Below are 21395 nucleotides of genomic sequence, written 5' to 3'. Positions count from 1 at the left end.
TATTTGTTGTACAGAAGACATGTAAAGGAATCTAACAGCCAAAACCTGGAAATAAATCAAATGTCCATCAACAATACAATGGATAAACTATAGTATATTCCTTCCTACAATGGAGCAATGAGAATAACAATTGTTACAAGCAATGCCGTGGATCTTTCTGACAAACAGAAACCTGCTATATTATATAAAGTTCAGAAATAAGTAAAGCTAATCTTGGATGTTACATGTTAGGAGAGTGGTTACCCTTGAGAAGGTGGGAAGGACAGTCACTAGAGTGCTGGTGATGTTCTATTTCTTGATCTAAGAGGTCATCACACGAAGTGTGTTCCTTTTGTGAAAATACATCTACTTATGCTATAAGTATTCTACTAAAGGTATGCCATTGTTCAATTAAAAGTTTACTAAAAACTGTATAAAACTATCTTTACTTCTTTGATAAGCTTAATTGACTCCCACACTACTTTGTTTTTAATACTTAAAAATTAACTTCTATTGACCTTAATGATCACATTAAGAAACCATTAGAAAAACAGGCAAGTTATAATGCATTCTTCCATACCTGTGCTGCTCAATATGACAGTCCCTAGTCAGAGTCCTTGAAATGTGTGAGCCCTGAATTTAGACTTAAGTTTCAAATACACCTCATATTTCAGACTTCGTATAGCTGTTGCTCAGTATTGGTAGGGAATTGGCCCCAGAACTCCCCTCTGATACCAAAATCCAAGGATGCTCAAGTCTTCTATATAAAATGGTGCAGTATTTGCATATAACCTACACACATCCTTCTGTAAACTTTAAATATATCTAGGTAACATACAAAACCTAACACAATGTAAATGTTAGGTAAATAGTTACCAGAGTATGGCAAATTCAAGTTTTTCTTTTTGAAACATTTTGGAACTTTCCCCCCAAATATTCTCCATCTGCAGTTGGTTGAATCCCTAGATATGGAAACCAGGATACAGAGGGCTGACTGTCCAAAAAAAGGAGTGCAAATTATCTCACCAATGCGTTTTCACATGGATTGCTAAAAAAAAACTAGCTTTGCTTGTTTCTTACTTTTTTAATGTGGCCACTAGAAAATTTAAAAATCACATCCATCACTGGCATTACATTTCTATTGAACTACATTTTTCTTTTAAACTATACTGTTTAAAAGAGAAAGCATTTCTTTTCCCTCCCAATGCTTTTTCAATTTTTCTTATTCCATATAAACAGTTCTAAGATTCTAATGTAAATAATTACCATGTAGGAATTTGGGTCACCAAATACTCTTTCAAAGACTTCTTCTGCTTCCTTAAAATTGCCATTTTCCATGCAAACGGCTATAGCCTAAAAATCAGAATGACAAATACATACCTTAGATAGCTTTTTAAAATATGTAATTGCTGTTTAATATTAAAATAACTCAGGTAAGATCTAAACTACTTCATCTAAAATATTCTTACACAGTTTCACAATTTGGATTTGATAAATGACATATAACAGCTTTTCAAAGATGAAGTAACTGTGGTCCAAAAAGACATGAAAATTTTTGACTGGCCTCTTCTGTTTAATTATTAATAAATTCGGAGCTACATTATATATATTGAGGACTCACCAAAATAATAATTTTAAACAAAAAGGAAATAAGACAGAAAGCAGATATATGGTATTTGAGATGATCGAGAGAGATATATATATATGTATATAAAATTTGCCATTTAGGAGCCTAGGAAAATCACTAATAGAAACCCAGGAAGCCAGATGCTTTTGAATAAGCATTTTATAAACAGGCCTTTTTTTATTTCCCCCAACTGATTAAAAAAAAGAAAACAAAACTATTTTGTATTCGGGTAAAGTCAGCAAAAACAAGACTGAGAGCTGACTGTGGCTCAGATCATGAACTCATTATTGAAAAATTCAGACTTAAATTGAAGAAGGTAGGGAAAACCATAGACCATTCAGGCATGACCTAAATCAAATCCCTTATGATTATACAGTGGAAGTGACAAATAGATTCAAGTGGATTGTATCTGATAAATGGAGTGCCTGAAGAACTATGAACAGAGGTTCATGCAATCGTACAGGAGGCAGTGATCAAAACCATCCCCAAGAAAAAGAAATGCAAAAAGGCAAAATGGTTGTCTGAGGAGGCCTTACAAATAGCTGAGAAAAGAGAAGCAAAAGGCAAAGAAGGAAAGGAAAGATATACCCATCTGAATGCAGGGTTCCAAAGAATAGCAAAGAGAGATAAGAAAGCCTTCCTATGTGATCAATGCAAAGAAATAGAGGAAAACAACAGAATGGGAAAGACTAGAGATCTCTTCAAGAAAATTAGAGATACCAAGGGAACATTTCATGCAAAGATGGGCTCACTAAAGGACAGAAACAGTACAGACCTAACAGAAGCAGAAGACAAGAATACACAGAAGAACTATACAAAGATCTTTATGACCCAGATAACCACAATGGTGTGATCACTTACCTAGAGCCAGACATCCTGGAGTGTGAAGTCAAGTGGGCCTTAGAGAGCATCACTATGAACAAAGGCAGTGGAGGTGATCGAATTCCAGCTGAGCTATTTCAAATCCTAGAAGATGCTGTGAAAGTGCAGCACTCCATATGGCAGTGAATTTGGAAAACTCAGCAGTGGCCACAGGACTGGAAAAGGTCAGTTTTCATTCCAATCCCAAAGAAAGGCAATGCCAAAGAATGCTCAAACTATCACACAATTTGCATTCATCTCACACACTAGCAAAATAACGCTGAAAATTCTCCAAGCTAGGCTTCAACAGTATATGAACCGTGAACTTCCAAACATTCAAGCTGGATTCAGAAAAGGCAGAGGAATCAGAGATCAAATTGCCAACATTGGCTAGATCATAGAAAAAGCAAGAGAATTCTGGAAAAATGTCTACTCCTGTTATATTGACTACTTCTGCCAAAGCCTTTGATTGTGTGGATCACAACAAACTGGAAAATTCTTCAAGAGGTGGAAATACCAGACCACCTGACCTGCCTCCTGAGAAATCTGTATGCAGGTCAAGAAGCAACAGTTAGATCTGGACATGGAACAAGGGACTGGTTCCAAACTGGGAAAGGGGTACAACAAGGCTGTATATTGTCACTCTGCTTATTTAACTTATATGCAGATTACATCATGCGAAATGCTGGGTTGGATGAAGCACAAGCTGGAATCAAAGTTGCCGGGAAAAATATCAATACCTCAGATGCAGACACCACCACCCTCATGGCAGAAAGCAAAGAGGAACTAAAGAGCCTCTTTAGTTGAAAGTGATGAAAGTGAAAGAGGAAAGTGAAAAAGCTGGCTTAAAACTCAACATTCAAAAAACTAAATCATGGCATCCGGTCCCATCACTTCAAGGCAAACAGATGAGAAAACAATGGAAACAGTGTCAGACTTTATTTTTGGGGGCTCCAAAATCACTGCAGATGGTGATTGCAGCCATGAAATTAAAAGATGATTGCTCCTTGGAAGAAAAGGTATGACCAACCTAGACAGCATATTAAAAAGCAGAGATGTTACTTTGCCAACAAAGATCTGTCTAGTCAAAGCTATTGTTTTTCCAGTCATCATATATAGATGTGAGAGGTGGACCATCAAGAAAGCTGAGTGCCGAAGAATTGATGCCTTAAACTGTGGTGTTGGAGAAGACTCTTGAGAGTCCCTTGGACACAAGGAGATCAAACCAGTCTATCCTAAAGGAAATCAATCCTGAATATTCATTGGAACGACTGATGCTTAAGCTGAAGCTCCAGTACTCTGGCCACCTGACGTGAAGAACAGATTTATTTGAAAAGACCCTGATGCTCGGAACGATTGAAGGAAGGAGGAGAAGGGGACAATAGAGGATGAGATGGTTGGATGGCATCACTGACTTGATGCACATGAGTTTAAGCAAGCTCCGGGAGTTGGTGATGGACAGGGAAGCCTGGAGTGCTGCAGTCCATGGGGTCGCAGAGTTGGACCTGACTGGAGCAATAGAACTGAACTGATAGCCGATTAACAAACAATGTTGTGATAGTTTCAGGTGAATAGCAAAGGGACTCAGCCATACTTACATGTATCCATTCTCCCTCAACACCCCTCCCATCCAGGCTCCACATAACAATGAGCAGAGTTCCATCTGTTATACAGCAGTACCTTGGTGGTTATCCATTTTAAATATAGCAGTGTATAAACCGGCGTTTTTGATACCATATGTGGTTATAGGACCATCACTACCATCTGGATAGGCTTGTAAATTTGGGCAAATCTCTTCTGGTCTTGGTTTCTTAAAATGGGGAAAATTATAGAATCTATTTCATAGGGTAGTTGTGAAAATTAAAGAGTTACTTATGAAAGTACTTATAAAGACAGCTGAGTGCCTAAGAATTGATGCTTTTCAACTTTTGTGTTGGAGAAGACTCTTGAGAGTCTCTTAGACTGCAAGGAGATCAAACCAGTCTATCCTAAAGGAAATCAGCCCTGAATATTCATTGGCAGGACTGATGCTAAAGCTGAAACTCCAATACTTTGGCCACCTGATGTGAAGAACTGACTCATTTGAAAAGACTCTGACACTGGGAAAGACTGATGGCAGAAGGAAAGGGGACTGCAGGAGGAGAAAGGGACAACAGAAGATGAGATGGTTGGATGGCATCACTGACTCGATGGACATGAGTTTGAGCAAGCTCTGGGAGTTGGTGACGGACAGGGAAGCCTGTGGGCTGCAGTCCATGGGGTCAAAAAGAGCAACTGAACTGACTGACTGATGAAAGTACTTAGAACAATATCTTCAAATAGTAAGCAATATATTATTACATGTTTGCTATGTATTTCATGGTAACCTGCTCAATTTTATACTAGCATATTTAACAAAGGCTGCTTCCCCTAAACCTCCAAAAGTTTGGGATAACATGATAGATCCCTTTGGCCTGAGCTGAAATTCTTAAAAGCAGCAATCATGTTTTTGCCCTTTTTCTTAAGGCTTAATTCTACTTGATGGTCACCACACGATCAATGATTAATTCTTGAGAAGATAGGACACCACCTGGATTTTAGTTTAACTATGAAAATCTTGAGAACGTGCTTTGCCTGTAAGCAAAACATATTTTCCCTTCTGTCTTTGGATGACTTTCTTTAGTTTCTCACTCTTCAATAGGCTACTTGCAAAATTCTCTATATAGTTAACATTTTACATTCTCTCTTTTTAATTTTACATTCTCTTAATCACAAAAATCCATTTCATTTTCTATCATTTGATAACCTTGAGTGGGAGAGCACAAACCACTGGTTTTTTAAGTTTAGTGATCTTTAAATAGATCTGATGGACTGTAGCCCGCCAGCCTCCTCTGACCATGGAATTTTCCAGGCAAGAACACAGGAATGGGTTATTATTTCCTACTCCAGGGGATCTTTCTAACCCAGGGATCAAACCAATGTCTCTTGCATCTCCTGCATTGGCAGGTGGATTCTTTACCACTCATGCCACCTGGGAAGCCCCTATTTTTCGAAGCGGGGGCAATATGCACTTAGGTAACAAACATTAACTCCAGTTCTTAGAGCTTATGTCAAATTTCTAAAGAGAATAATTATATTGAATTTTACTAAAAGGTCATTGTCCAACAGTAGCTCTTAGTTTCTTTAAATGTCATGCTTTTATTTTCTAGGAAAACAATAATTATAAACACAAAGAATACTCATACCTGAATTTTAATTAAATTCTCTATTTCTTCATGAAGCTTGTCATGTTCCTTTTCAATTGAAGCCCAAATCATTAGGGCTGATTCCAAGGGTGTAATTCGTTCATCACTTTCAAACTGTGCATCTTTTAAACCAAAATAAAAACAAGTACCTTAGAAAACCATGAAGAATATTGTTAATTTTTTATAAATTACTTTCTTTAAACATTGACTGATTGTATTCTATTTGCCAGGCACTGCTCTTATATATGCCAGTTTAGGAAAGATTTTTCAAATTAATTTCCTCATTAAAATCAATTTAAAATAGAAAATGCTAGATGAGTTCATGAAACATTTGAAGCTTTTCTCTGCCAAAGTATTTATTTTAAGGACTTCCTTGGTGGTCCAGTAGTTGAGAATCTGCCTTCCAAAGCAGGACACTCAGGTTTGATCCCTGGTTTAGGACCTGGGATCCCATGTGTTGTGGGGCAGCTAAGCCCACATACCACAGATATTGGGTCCGCACTGAAACTAGAGAAAGCCCACACACTGCAACAAGAGAAGCCTGTGCACTACAACAAAGACCCGGGGCAGCCAGTATATATACATATGCATTGATTTTTTTTTTCTTTTCTTTTTTCCTTTTATTTATTTATTTTTAATTTTGTTTTTTTTACTGTACAACACTATATTGGTTTTGCCATACATTGACATGAATCCACCACAGGTGTACATGAGTTCCCAACCCTGAACCCCCCTCCCACCACCCGTATATGCATTGATTTTAAGAGCCGAAAGAAAAACTTTACATAAGGTATCACAGTAACAGAATTCTTAAATGGTTTATAAGTGTAACTGCAGCGTAACAAACCTCAAATAGAAATCTGATCTTAGCATATACTAACTGAAATCCTTATTATATATTTTGTAGACATTTGAAAGAGGCATTCAGGTTATCTCTCTACCAACATTCTTCCAAGTATCAAGGCTTAAAAATCTAAGGAGTCATTGTTTTACTCCTCTTTCTCATCACTGTATCTGTTGCAATATATTATACAGTGGTTTTAAAAACTTCGGAGTTTATTCCAAACTCTATCATTTATCTTTGGGGTGCTGAAAAGCTATTTCACCTCTCTAAGTCTCAGTTTTCTCACCTATAAAATGCCACAATTATAAATACTATGTGAATATTTAATAAGATAATATTTGTACTGCTGTTACAACTTTCTTAAAACAGAATTTTGATCAGGTTATCCTCATGAAACACTCACTGTGGCTGACAACTACTTAACAAATTACACACAAACTTCTCATTTCGAAATTCAGAACCTTCACCATGTACGTCTTACATGTCTTGCACCTCTAATTGCTAATCTATTCACTCAGTATGCATGACAGCTCATTTCAATACTCATCTTTCCTAAGAAGTCTTTCTTGATTGACATTATCCAACCCTTCTTGTTAATCTACCTTCCTTCTTATAAATATGACTTGCAGAAACACTGTATGCATGTTAGATCTTAAAATACAGTGTAGAAAAACAAGTAGTGTATATTAACACATATATATAGAATCTACAAAAATGGTACTGATGAACCTATCTGCAGAACAGAGACTGAGATATAGAGAACAGACATACGGACACAGCAGGGGAAGGAGAGGGTGGGACAAAGGGAGAACAGCACTGAAATATACACAGTACCATGTGTAAAACACATAGCTAATGAGAAGTGGCTACACAGTGCAGGGAGCTCAGCCTGGTGCTGTGTGACAACCTAGAGGGGCGGGACAGGGTGGGAGGTGGGAGGGAGTTCCAAGAGGGAGGAGACTTGTATCCCTATGGCTGATTCACGTTGTTGCATGGCAGAAACCAACACAACATTGTAAAGCAGTTAGGCCTCAATTAGAAATCAATATATCAAAAAGAAAAATGATTAAAAAAAAAAAACTTTACAGTGTAGACTTTCACTTTCAGGTAGGATGCATGGCACTGCAACAAGGCAACACTCTCACCATGATCAGAAGAAAAAAAAAGGGGGGGACAAACGGCAAAATCATGTTGAAGACAGGAGACAGCTGTGCAAGCTCTGAGAACTAGGTGGAATATATCCTATAAAGAGACTCCTTCTCAGGTGAGCTGATGATTCACAGCTCTTTCCTCCCTGGGCTAATTTGCCGAAAAGGCTGAAGATCCAGTGTACTCCAGGCAGGGAGGCTTTATTGTGGGTAAGAGAAAGAAGAGCTTCTGGTGGTTTCCTTGGGGCTAGCATGGTGGACTGGAAACTAGAGGAACTGAAAACACAGCGTCTCACCACAAAGCTTTTGCTGAGTTCTGGGGCAGTGCGGGAAGCTGGGGTGGAAAAGTACAGAAAACTTCCAGTTGCACAGATCTTAAGATAAAGTCCCATGAGAGGGTGGAGCCTGCCATAAACAAAAGTTTCCCCTTTAAGACATTTGCCATATTTTAAAACCAGGTGGAACAGGAGACTATAAAGTTAATAAGGCAGCCACTGCTGCTGCTGCTGCTGCTAAGTCACTTCAGTTGTTTCTGACTCTGTGCGACCCCACAGACGGCAGCCCACCAGGCTCCTCCATCCATGGGACTCTCCAGGCAAGAGTACTGGAGTGGGGTGCCATCGCTTTCTCCGAAGGCAGCCTCTAGCTATATGTAATTACTGGACAGTTACAGCATTGCTAATCCAAATTGAGATGTACTTTAAGTATGAAATACAAACCAGATTTCAAAGACATACTGCAAAAAAATTTTAAAAAGGTGGTAAGATATCTCATTTTGTATCAATCACATGTTGACATACATTTTAGAAATACTGGGTTAAATAAGACATTGCTAAAATTCTACCTATTTCTACTTTACTTAATACAGCTATTAGAAAAGTTTTGATTATATATGAGGCATACTTTGGGCTTCCCAGGTGACACTAGTGGTAAAAGAACCTGCCTGCCAATGCAGGAGATATAAGAGACTCCGGTTCAACCCCAAGGTGGGAAAGAATCCTTGGAGAAGGGCATGGCAACCCACTCTAGTATTCTTGCCTGGAGAATCCCAGGGACAGAGGAACCTGGAGGGCTACAGTTCAGAGGGTTGCAAAGAGTCAGACATGACTGAGTTGACTTAGTCTGCATGCACGTGGCCTACTTTATATTTCTATTAGGCAGTGCTGCTATACAGCAACCACTAAAAAAATAAGCAGAAGGGTTATATATAGCTGAAAATCCAATACAAATTAAAATGAAATTTTAAATGCTGCCTGACTTATTTGAAATAGACTGACTCTTGTTCACTCACCCCAGCCTATTATATCTAAGATGTGCTCTGGGGAACTTTCAGATTAAACCATGGAGTCACACACAAAATAGGAAATTTTCTGACCCTTTTTTGATATCTTAAAGATATTAGTCGTTTGGACTACGGTAACTTTGTGGTGACTCTTATTACTGTCACACATTACTAGCAAATATCATATTTGTAACCTCTTGTTGAGCTTGATTTCAGCACTTACTCAATAAGGGAATATGACTTAAACTATGATATCTCTTTCTCTTGTCCTCATAGTTTATTTTAGACTATAATGGCCAAGCCTGGCTCAGTTTATGGCTAATATTTACAGCACAGTCATTTAAAGGACTTTCTGACGCTACACAAGCCAGAGTTGGATTAGCGGGAGTCCTGAGAATGGTACTAACAGGCTGGGATTTCCTGTAACACAACATGTTCATAAGTAAACAGCTTCATGTAATACTGTCTACCACTGGAGACTGTTGGGAAAGCCTTTTGTAAATTGCAAACCCCAATATAAATATGCAATTATCTGCATCAGAAGGTCCTTTAAATGACCATGCTATAAATATTAGCCATTAGTGATAAACTGAACCAGGCTTGGTCATTACAGTCTAAAATAATCTATGAAGACAAAGGAAAGAGATATTATAGCTTAAATCATATTACCTTATTAAAGTGCTGAAGTCAAAATCAAATAAGAGGTTTCAAATATGCTGGTTGCCAGTAATGACAGCAGTAAGAGACACTACAAAGTTACCATAGTCTAACTGAGTGATTATGCACTCAACTCCTTATTGCAAAATTCAGACTTAAATTGAAGAAGGTAGGGAAAACCACGAGACCATTCAGGTATGACCTAAATCAAATCCCTTACCATTATACAGTGGAAATGACAAATAGATTCAAGTGGATTATATCTGATAAATGGAGTGCCTGAAGAACTATGAACAGAGGTTCATGTAATTGTACAGGAGGCAGTGATCAAAACCATCCCCAAGAAAAAGAAATGCAAAAAGGCAAAATGGTTGTCTGAGGAGGCTTTACAAATAGCTGAGAAAAGAAGAGAAGCAAAAGGCAAAGAAGAAAAGGAAAGATATTCCCATCTGAATGCAGGGTTCCAAAGAATAGCAAAGAGAGATAAGAAAGCCTTCCTATGTGATCAATGCAAAGAAATAGAGGAAAACAACAGAATGGGAAAGACTAGAGATCTCTTCAAGAAAATCAGAGATACCAAGGGAACATTTCATGCAAAGATGGTCACTAAAGGACAGAAACAGTACAGACCTAACAGAAGCAGAAGATATTAAGAGGTGACAAGAATACACAGAACTATACAAAGAAGATCTTCATGACTCAGATAACCACAATGGTGTGATCACTCACCTAGAGCCAGACATCTTGGAATGTGAAGTCAAGTGGGCCTTACGAAGCATCACTACGAACAAAGGCAGTGGAGGTGATGGAATTCCAGCTGAACTATTTCAAATCCTGAAAGATGATGCTGTGAAAGTGCTGCACGCCATACGGCAGTGAATTTGGAAAACTCAGCAGTGGCCACAGGACTGGAAAAGGTCAGTTTTCATTCCAATCCCAAAGAAAGGCAATGCCAAAGAATGATCAAACTATCGCACATTTGTACTCATCTCACTCGCTAGCAAAGTGATGCTCAGAATTCTCCACGCTAGGCTTCAACAGTACGTGAACTGTGAACTTCCAGATGTTCAAGCTGGATTTAGAATAGGCAGAGGAATCAGAGATCAAATTGCCTCAGTTGGATCATCGAAAAAGCAAGAGAGTTCCAGAAAAACACCTACTTCTGCTTTATGGACTACACCAAAGCCTTTGACTGTGTGGATCACAACAAACCATGGAAAATTCTTCAAGAGACAGGAATACCAGACCATCTGACCTGCCTCCTGAGAAACTGTATGCAGGTCAAGAAGCAACAGTTAGAACTGGACATGGAACAACAGACTGGTTCCAAATAGGAAAAGGAGTACATCAAGGCTATATATTGTCACTCTGTTTATTTAACTTATATGCAAAGTACATCATGAGAAACCCTGGGCTGGATGAAGCACAAGCTGGAATCAAGATTTCTGGGAGAAATATCAATAACCTCAGTTATGCAGATGACACCACCCTTATGGCAGACAGCGAAGAACTAAAGAGCCTCTTGCCCGTCTAGTCAAAGCTACGGTTTTTCCAGTAGTCATGTATGGATGTGAGAGTTGGACTATAAAGAAAGCTGAGCACCAAAGAATTGATGGTTTTGAACTGTGGTGTTGGAGAAGACTCTTGAGAGCCCCTTGGACACAAGGAGATTAAATCAGTCCATCCTAAAGGAAATCAACCCTGAATATTCACTGGAAGAATTGATGCTGAAGCTGAAAAACTCCAATATTTTGGCCACCTGACTGGGAAGAACTGACTCACTGGAAAAGGCCCTGATGTTGGCAAAGATTGAAGAAAAAGGAGAAGGGGAAGACAAAGGATGAGATGGTTGGATGGCATCACCAACTCAATGGACATGAGTTTGAGCAAGCTCCGGGAGTTGGTGATGGACAGGGAAGCCTGGGGTGCTGCTGTCCATGGGGTCGCAAAGAGTCAGACATGACTGAGTGACTGAATTGAATGTTATCTTTAAAACAGAGTATATGGAGCATGGTTTCCTACCAGCAGCATCAGAATCATCTGGGAACTTATTGGAAATGTATTTCATCCTACCAAATCAGAAATTCATGATGGGGTAAGGGGTATATCATTCTGTTTCTTAACAAGTTCTCTAATAATTCTGAAGTAAGCAAAAATTTGAGAATCATTGCTCCAAAAAAATAGGGATATTTCCTTTACTAGCTTTAAATATGCTTGTGTATAGATGTACAGGCCAAATACAAGTGGGCAAACTCTCAAAAACAAACGATAGCTTCCATCTCTTTCTGGAGAAGGCAATGGCAACCCACTCCAGTACTCCTGCCTGGAAAATCTCATGGATGGAGGAGCCTGGTAGGCCTGCAGTCCATGGGGTTGCTAAGAGTTGACTAGGAGACTTCACTTTCACTTTCATGCATTGGAGAAGGAAATGGCAACCCACTCCAGTGTTCTTGCGTGGAGAATCCCAGGGACAGAGAAGCCTGGTGGGCTGCCATCTATGGGGTGGCACAGAGTCAGACACAACTGAAGCGACTTGGCAGCAGCAGCAGCAGCATCTCTTTCTTCTCATCACACCTTCAGACATAGACTGAAATATGTCCCATATAAGATAAAAACATACTTACCAAGGGTTTTTCCAGCTTCAATTCTTGTCAAAAATTGACATACATATATAGTTCTCAGTTGATAAGCTGTTAGACTGGACAGTCCATGAATAATAGCTGAAAGTGAATAAAGTAAATTTTATTAAAACATTAAAACAAAACTCCAAACTTGGCCCTGTAGTACCTCTGTGTGGTGTGCTGAGTAGTAAGTTAACAAACACCACCCAAAGATTATCATAAATTTAGAACTGGATGCTTTATTCACAGACAATTTTTAAGAAATCAGAACAAAGGTGAGTAACAATGAACACTTAACCTTCAAAATAAAACTGATGTTTCATACACAGAATAATAAATCTTTAAAACTACGTAATTTCACAGGTACCATTCTGTACTAATTAAAAGGGAGATTTAGATCCAAACTGTAAAATATGTCAAATCATTAGATGGAAACTTATTTTACAGCTTAAGATGCCTAACGTAATAGGAAATATATTATTACTCTCAAGGTTTCAGTTGAATGAGAGTCTCTCTAGTTTACAAAACTTTATTTTAAAAATGTGTATTTATATTAATCTCCCCAATATTTGAACACCCACCCACCCAGTGTTATTCTAGGTAGTGAGTACGTACAATGATGAGTAAACCATAATCCTGGTCTTCAGTGAGTTTACTATGTACAATGAAAGACAAAGATTAAATTAACTAGTCCTGTAGCTGCTAAGCAGATGAAACAAATATTTATTTTCATTTATTTCCTCAATTTTAACATGCCATAACCTTATGCTATACCGGAGATTATCTGTACCAAATACAGTCATAAAATAATAGGATTCAAAAAGAGAACAAAACTTTTATAAAAGTTAAACACAACTTATTCAATATTTATAGAATATCTACTGCTGGCCAATGGTAGGGACTCATGACTGAATGATAGATAGCCCCCTAGGAAGGTTTTAGCCTGAAAAGACACAAATTAAACAAAAATGAAGGCAGGTGACTAATTAAAATTTTAATACGTCATAAAGGGTAAGTATGGTATAGGAGCAAAAGAGAAGAAAAGCCCAATCTATTCTAGAGAAGAATTGCTCTTTGTACCTATTAGGCATAAAACAAAACAATGAAAATCTACTTAAGTTGAAGCCAGCTATCTGCTCTTTCCATACCTGTAACCAAATACTACTGACAGAAAGACACCAGAGGATCTAATGACCAACAACAATAACAACTATATTTAAGCAATTACTAAAATACCAGGCACGTACTTTAAGCCCTGAGCAGTGGTTTTCAACTGGGGCTGTTGTGACTCTGTCCCCTAAGGGACATTTGGCAATGTCCAGAGACATTTCTGATTGAGTGGGAGGGGCCGCTACTGGCACCTAGTGGCTGAGGTCAGGGATCCTACAATGCACCAGTGAACCTCCACTCTGTCCCTTCTTCACCCTCAAGCTTACACAGAATAAAGAATTATGTGGTACAAAATGTCAACATGCTGAGGTGGAGAAACCTTGCCTTATAAGTATCAGTTCATCTGCTTCTCTTATCAGCTCTGTGAAGTAGATGCCATTATCCCTACCATTTTACAGATGTGGAAACTGGTGGTATCAAGTCCCTGCTTCAAGGCTTGTGACGATAAACAAACTGAGCCAGGAATCAAACTCAGAAAATTTACAAGGATTCCCTGGTGGTCCAGGGGTTAGGACTCTGTGCTTCCACTGAAAGGGGCACAAATTCCACCCCTGGTCAGGGAATCAGGGAACTAAGATCCCACAAGCCATGCAGCCAAAAACACAGACATACACACTCACGAAAACAAACAAAAATCCGCAGACAACTAACGATGGAGTCCAACCTCTTAATCACAATCCTACACTGCCTCCCACGATGGAGACAGGTTAGGAGTATCAGTCTGGAAAAGGCATTATCTGACACAAGTGAGGTGGGAGAACAATTCTGAGTTTGAATGAAAAAGCTAAGAATTTTCTAGCAAGCACCTAGAGTTGCATATGTTTACATTCTTGAAAAGTGTAGTAAATGTAATTCTGTAAGAGATAAAATGGAGTCCTGTCAGTCAAAAATGGCATACAGAGACAACATTAAGTTCACAGTTTGTGTATCTGTCATTGATTTAGCAATGCAACTTGGAAAACAGTTTACTCTTTCTGGATTTTGGTGCCTTTAACCTTAAAATAATGGAGGTGACCTAGATTATTCCTTGGGTCTTGGGCTAGAACCTTAAAAGGTCTTTGTTTTTTATTTAAATGACTTTTTTTTTTAGAATGGTTTTAAATTTACAGAATGTTGGGAAGACAGTAGAGTGCGTGCATGCAAGGTTGCTTCAGTCGTGTCCAACTCTTTGCGCCCCATGGATTGTAGCCCACCAGGCTCCTCTGTCCATCAGCTTCTCCAGACAATACTGGAGTGGGTTGCTGTGTCCTCCTCCAGGGATCTTCCCGCCCAGGGATCAAACCCGTGTCTCTTACATCTCCTGCACTGGCAGATGGGTTCTTTACCACTAGCGCCACCTGGGAAGCCCCAAGATAGTAGAGAGGTCCCATATAATACTCTCCATCCAGTTTACCCTGTTATTAGCATCTTACATTAATTAAACAATATCGATACATTATTATCTAAAGTCCAAGCTTTACTCAGATTTCTTTAGTTTTTACTTAATATCCTTTTTCTGCTACAGGTTCCCATCCAAGGTTCAGTTCAGTTCAGTCACAGAGTTGTGTCCAACTCTTTGCAACCACATGGACTACAGCACACTAGGCCTCCCTGTCCGTTACCAACTCCTGGAGTTTACTCAAACTCATGCCCATTGAGTTGATGATGCCATCCAACCATCTCATCCTCTGTCATCCCCTTCTCCTCTCACCTTCAATCTTTCTTTCCCAGAATCAGGGTTTTTTCAAATGAGTCAGCTCTTTGCATCAGGTGACCGAAGTATTGGAGTTTCAGCTTCAGCATCAGTCATTCCAATGAATATTCAGGACCGACTTCCTTTAGGATGGACTGGTTGGATCTACTTGTGTCCAAGGGACTCTCAAGAGTCTTCTCCAACACCACAGTTCAAAAGCATCAATTCTTCAGCACTCAGCTTTCTTTACAGTTCAACTCTCACACCCATACATAACTACTGGCAAAACCACAGCTTTGACCAGACGGACCTTTGTTGGCGAAGTACTGTCTCTCCTTTTTAATATGCTGTCTAGGCTGCATAGCTTTTCATCCAAGGAGCAAACGTTTTTTAATTTCATGACTGCAGTCACCATCTGCAATGATTTTGGAGCCCCCAAAATAAAGTCTCTCACTGTTTTCATTGTTTCCTCATCTATGCGCCATGAAGTGATGGGACCAGATGCCATGATCTTAGTTTTCTGAATGTTGAGTTTTGAGCCAACTTTTTTAATCTCCTCTTTCACTTTCATCAAGAGGCTCTTTAGTTCTTCTTTGCTTTGTGCCATAAGGGTGGTGTCATCTGCATATCTTTATTGATATTTCTCTCAGCAATCTTGACTCCATCTTGTGCTTCATCCAGTCCAGCATTTCTCATGGTGTACTCTGCATATACAGCTAAATAAGCAGGGTGACAATATACAGCCTTGATGTATTCCTTTCCTGATTTGGAACCAGTCTGTTGTTCCATGTCTGATTCTAACTGTTGATTCTTGACCTGCATACAGATTTCTCAGGAGGCAGGTCAGGTGGTCTCATATTTCCACCTCTTTAAGAATTTGCCACAGTCTGTTGTGATCCACACAGTCAAAGGGTACCACATTACATTTAGTCATCATGTCACTCAGTCTTTCCTTGGTTTTGATGATCTTGCGGGTTTTGAGGTATTTTGTAAACTGAATCTCTCTATTGAGATTTGTCTGATTCTTTTCTCATGATTAGACTAGAGTTATGGGGTTTGGAGAGGAAGATCACAGTGGCAAAGTACCACTTTCATCACATTATATCAAGTGTACATGCTACCAACTATCACTGTTAATGCTGACCTTGAGTACCTGGGTGAAGCAGTATTTGTCAGTTTTCTCTACTTTCTTCCCCTTTCTATACTGTGCTCTATACAGCCCACACTTTAGGGGTGCGGACTTATACTCCACCTCCTTGAGAACAGAGTAGAAACATGAATTACCTGGAATTCTTCTGCATTGGAGATCTGTCTCTTCTCCCACTTGTATATTTATCCCAGGATTTATTTACATCAGTGAGGACTTTATGGATGTTTTAAAATAATTTGGAAAAATAAAATAAAATAAAATAATTTGGGTTATAATACAACACTACAGTTGACCCTTTAACAATGAGGGGGTTAGAGACACTGACCCTCCAAGCAGTTGAAAATTGCAGTGTCGATCCTCTGAATGCATGGTTTAACCAACCATAGATTGTGTAGTACTGTAGTATTTACTACAGAGAAGAAAAAAAAAAACTGGCTTGTAAGTGGAGAGGTACAATTCAAATCTGTGTTGTTTAAGGGTCAACCGTATTTTTATTTTCTTGCTTATGTCTGCTTGGGCTATTGGGAACTCTTGCAGTTGGCCTCTATGCCCCTTTGTGCTCCCATAATTGTGGAGCTTTGTTTCTTTGGGGGTTTTGTTTTGCTTTTAGTACTGCCCTACTTTTTGTCACAAGATGCTCCAGGTTCAAGTTGTATATTTCCTGTCCCTGTCCTGGAATCAGGCCATTTCTATGGAAAATGGTATTGGAAACCAATACCTGAATGCCACTGGAAGGACTGATGCTGAAGCTCCAAAACTCTGGTCAACTGATGAGAAGAACTGACTCACTGGAAAAGACTCTGATGCTGGGAAAGACTGAAGGCAGGAGAAGGGGATGACAGAGGATGAGATGGTTGGATGGCATCCTGACTCAATGGACATAAGTGAGCAAACTCCAGAAGACAGTGAAAGATAGGGGAGCCTGGTATGCTGCAGTCCATGGGGCTGCAGAGAGTCGGATACCACTGAGCAACTGAACTGAACTGAACCCTGTCTCTAGTGTTATCTGTGACACAAGGGAAAGGTTGTTGGATTGGAAGATAAGGCAGGTGTCTGGACCAACCCTCTTAACCTATCAATGCTTTAGGTTGTTTAGATCACTCCTCCATAAACTGAGATTTTACTCGCCTCACTCATGGGATAACTGTGAAGCTAAAATGTGTCAACATGGTTTTCTAAAATATTTAATTTTCTATTAAATTATATCTTGGGGTTGCGGTCTGCTGCAATAAGCTGAGAGCCAACTCCAATAAATATTAATACCGGAGTATCTTTCGGTTATCATTCAAAAAGCCAGCTAGCCTTCTGTAGGAATCAATGTCTTTGCCCATCACTCACAGGCTGTCTTGCATAGGTGGTAGACTTGTCAGTTACTTTCATTCTGAAGCCTATACTGAGCAGCAGGCTCAATGAGGGCTTCTCTTGTGGCTCAGCTGGTAAAGTATCCGCCCGCAATGCGGGAGACCGAGGTTCAATCCCTGGGTTGGGAAGATTCCCTGGAGAAGGAAAAGGCTACCCACTACAGTATGCTGGCCTGGAGAATTTCATGAACGGTATAGACAATGGGGTCGCAAAGAGTCGGACACGACTGAGCGACTTTCACACACACAGGGTCAATGAGGTTTAGACATCTCATAGAGTAATACAAAACAAGGTCTCAGTGACTTGCTAAAAGAAAAAAGAGAAACATCAATAACCTCAGATATGCAGATGACACCACCCTTATGGCAGAAAGTGAAGAGAAACTAAAAAGTCTCTTGATGAAAGTGAAAGAGGAGAGTGAAAAAGTTGGCTTAAAGCTCAACATTCAGAAAACAAAGATCATGGCATCTGGTCCCATCACTTCATGGCAAATAGATGGGGAAACAGTGTCAGACTTTATTTTTTTGGGCTCCAAAATCACTGCAGATGGTGACTGCAGCCATGAAATTAAAAGACGCTTGCTTCTTGGAAGGAAAGTTATGACCAACCTAGAGAGCATATTGAAAAGCAGAGATATTACTTTGCCAACAAAGGTCCGGCTATGGTTTTTCCAGTGGTTGTGTATGGATGTGAGAGTTGGATTGTGAAGAAGGCTGAGCGCCAAAGAATTGATGCTTTTGAACTGTGGTGTTGGAGAAGACTCTTGAGAGTCCCTTGGACTGCAAGGAGATCCAACCAGTCCATTCTAAAGGAGATCAGTCCTGGGTGTTCTTTGGAAGGACATGCTAAAGCTGAAACTCCAGTACCTTGGCCACCTCATGCGAAGAGTTGACTCATTGGAAAAGACTTTGATACTGGGAGGGATTGGGGGCAGGAGGAGAAGGGGACGACAGAGGATGAGGAGTTGGAGATGGACAGGGAGGCCTGGCGTGCTACGATTCATGGAGTCGCAGAGTCGGACACGACTGAGCGACTGAACTGAATCCTCTTATCAACTCAACGGGTTATTCTCATTTTACCGACTAGTAAAATTTATGAATCTGAGAAAAACTGAGGAGCCCATGAGAGGCGGAGGCGGGATTCGAACCAACGATTGACTCCGAGCCGGGGGCCCTCAGCAAGCAGCCCGATCCCCGACCCCTGAGGTAAAGCGCTGCAAACCAGGCCTCAGTCGCGCGCTGCGGTTCCCGCTCCCTGCCCGGGCGCGCCCAACACTCACCCTCGGCGCTGTCGCGGGTGCGATGGAAGTCGTCGGAGCGGCCGTCACGGAAAGCCCGGCAAAGCGAAAGGCAGAGGAAATCGAGCATCCAGCCGGCAGCTACCGCCTCTGCCTCAGCCACCAGGCCCGCGTCCTCCTCCTCCTCAGGGGCCCCCAGGTGTACCTGGCACTCGAGCAGTTCCTGGCATTCAAACTGCTCCTGATCATCTGTCACCGTGTCCGCCACCCGCTCCTCCGAGGAACCCGCATCCTCCCCGTCCGCACGCCCTCGCGGGCTCTGAGCCGCAGAGGCGGTATCCTCCGCCATGTTAAACACCTCGCGCAGCTTCTTTCCGGCGCAGAGCAATTACTGGCTCGCGCCGCGCGGAGCGAGCCCGCGGCAGGCGGCCTCTTCCGCCTGAGGGAAAACACCAATCAAACACCGCCGGGATGGGCGAGCGGCTCGAGCCTGGCTTCGGATTGGCCGAGACCTGCTCCAGCCTCTGCATGTTGAATTCACCCGCCACCCTGCAGTGCCGCTTTGTTGGTAAACCAGAGAAGTTCAGGCTAGACCCGGAGAGAGGACCGGAGGTGGTTGTTGTTCAGCGGTTCAGTCGTGTCCGACTCTTTGCGACCCCATGGACTGCAGCACCCCAGGCTTCCCTGTCCTTTACCATCTCTCGGAGCTTGCTCAAACTCCTGTCTGTGAGTCGGCGATGCCATCCAACCATTTCGTCCTCTGTTGTCAGTCTGCCTTTAGTCTTTCCCAGCATCAGGGTCTTTTCCATTTTAACTAACCGTGTTGTTCTAGACGATGTTGCATTTTAGCACAAGAATAGAATAGTTCCCCCACCTCATGGGGGAGGTGTTTTAACTAGAAAAAGAAAACATTTTTAACTTTTCCCAGTTAAAATGGAGAAACATTTTACTCGTTTGTGCTTCAAAAGAGATAGATAATTAAAATGTCACTATTTTTCTAGCATAACACTTTAAATCCTAATGTACTCTTAACAGTTACTATGCAATCAGAAAGCAAAACTCTTTCAACAGACAGATCCGTGCTTTCCCAGTCTTAAGGAGCGTCAGAATCAGTCCCGAGGCTTGTTGGGCATCACACCTATAATTTTTGTCCTGTAGGTTTGGATTGGGATCCTTAATCTGCAAGTCCTTTGTTCGCAGGTGAGTGATACTAAGGCTGCCGGTTTGGGGACCAAATTTTGAAATTATTGCTCTAGAAAGAGTCTGTTATTATGGAAAAGAATTTCAGTCAGGACCTGAAATAGATTATAAAAATTCAGCTTGTACAACAGTAAAGTGAAAGTGTAAGTAGCCTCTGACTCTTTGCAACCCTGTGGAATGTAGCCTCCCAGACTCCTCTGTCCTTGGGATTCTCCAGGCAAGAATACTGGAGTGGGTTGCCATTACCTTCTCTAGGGTATCTTTCCAACCCAAGGATCCAACCCAGGTCTCCCATATTGCAGGCAGATTCTTTACTGTCTGAGCCACCAGGGAAGCCCAGTGGCTTCCTGTGTTCACAACAATAACTGAATACTTATTTTGAATTTTCAAACTTACCTTGGAGCACAAGAGGGGACTGAGCGGAGAGGGGTCTGGTTATGTTCTATTTTTCTATGTAGGTGACCATCAACGGTCACTTTATGAACATGCATGGAATGTGATATATGCACTTTTCAGTACGTGAGTTATAATTGAACAAAAAGCTTCCTTTAAAACCCTGTTTGTAACATATCCAGTGTTATCAAACCCTTTATATTTTAATTTTTCACATTTATTATTGCCTTAAGGCTGAAATGTTGAGTCATCAAAGGACTATATTGTAGCCTTTAAAAATGCCTAAGTTGGGGACTTTGCTGGTGATGCAGTGGCTAAGACCCTGTGCTGCTAAGCAGGGGACCTGGTTGGAACCCTGGCACAATGATCTTTGAAGATCCTGCCCCCTGCAGCTAAGACCTGGAGCATTTGTGTGTGTTAAGTCACTTCAGTTGTGTCCAACTTTTTGTGACCCTATGGACCATAGCCTGCTAAGTTCTGTCCATGGGATTCTCCAGGCAAGAATACTGAGTGGGTTGTCCTTTCCTTCTCCGGGGGATCTTCCTGATCCAGGAATTGAACCCATGTCTCTTATGTCTCCTGCATTGGCCAGCTGGTTCTTTATCACTGGCACACCTAGACCTGGCACAGCCAAATAAATAAATATATTATATATATATAAAAAAAGAATACCTAGGTTGGAATTCCCCTACCATATATACCCATTAGCTGTGTGACCTTGGATTAACTATGCCTCAGTTTTCTGTTTACTGGATATACTAGTAATACCATCATTACAGTCTCCTTGGAAAGATTAAAGGAATTGATAAATGTAAAGACTTTAAAAGGAAACCAGGAACTAGGTAAGTGCTCTGTAACATTAGCTGGAAAAGCAGGACATTTGTGCTACTCAGAGAGTAGTGAGTCAGAAGGAATTGTTCCTTCAGACTCCAGTAGTCCCATGGAAAGTAAGTCCTATTTGTAAACAA

At 40.6% G+C, this 21395-nt stretch overlaps 1 protein-coding gene across 5 annotated transcripts in view; it reads right to left on the bottom strand.

Moving 5' to 3' along the window:
• Nucleotides 1-19183, bottom strand: part of TERF1 (telomeric repeat binding factor 1) — a 39807-nt gene extending 20624 nt beyond the window's left edge. For 3 of the 5 annotated variants that reach the window (XM_068983475.1, XM_068983476.1, XM_068983479.1), the window contains exons 1-4: nt 18877-19183; nt 12247-12342; nt 5692-5813; nt 1246-1332 (exon numbers count right to left, since the gene is read on the bottom strand). In XM_068983475.1, the coding sequence (XP_068839576.1) occupies nt 1246-1332; nt 5692-5813; nt 12247-12342; nt 18877-19183 (612 nt within the window). The remainder of the gene's footprint in view (nt 1-1245; nt 1333-5691; nt 5814-12246; nt 12343-18876) is intronic. The other 2 variants (XM_068983477.1, XM_068983478.1) reach the window with 1 other exon arrangement.
• Nucleotides 19184-21395: the final 2212 nt, after the last annotated feature.

The sequence above is a fragment of the Capricornis sumatraensis genome, chromosome 11, assembly GCF_032405125.1.
Source record: "Capricornis sumatraensis isolate serow.1 chromosome 11, serow.2, whole genome shotgun sequence".
NCBI classification, from domain to species: domain Eukaryota; kingdom Metazoa; phylum Chordata; class Mammalia; order Artiodactyla; family Bovidae; genus Capricornis; species Capricornis sumatraensis.
Note: the sequence above shows the minus strand (reverse complement) of the source record. Positions and strands in the feature narration are given on the sequence as shown.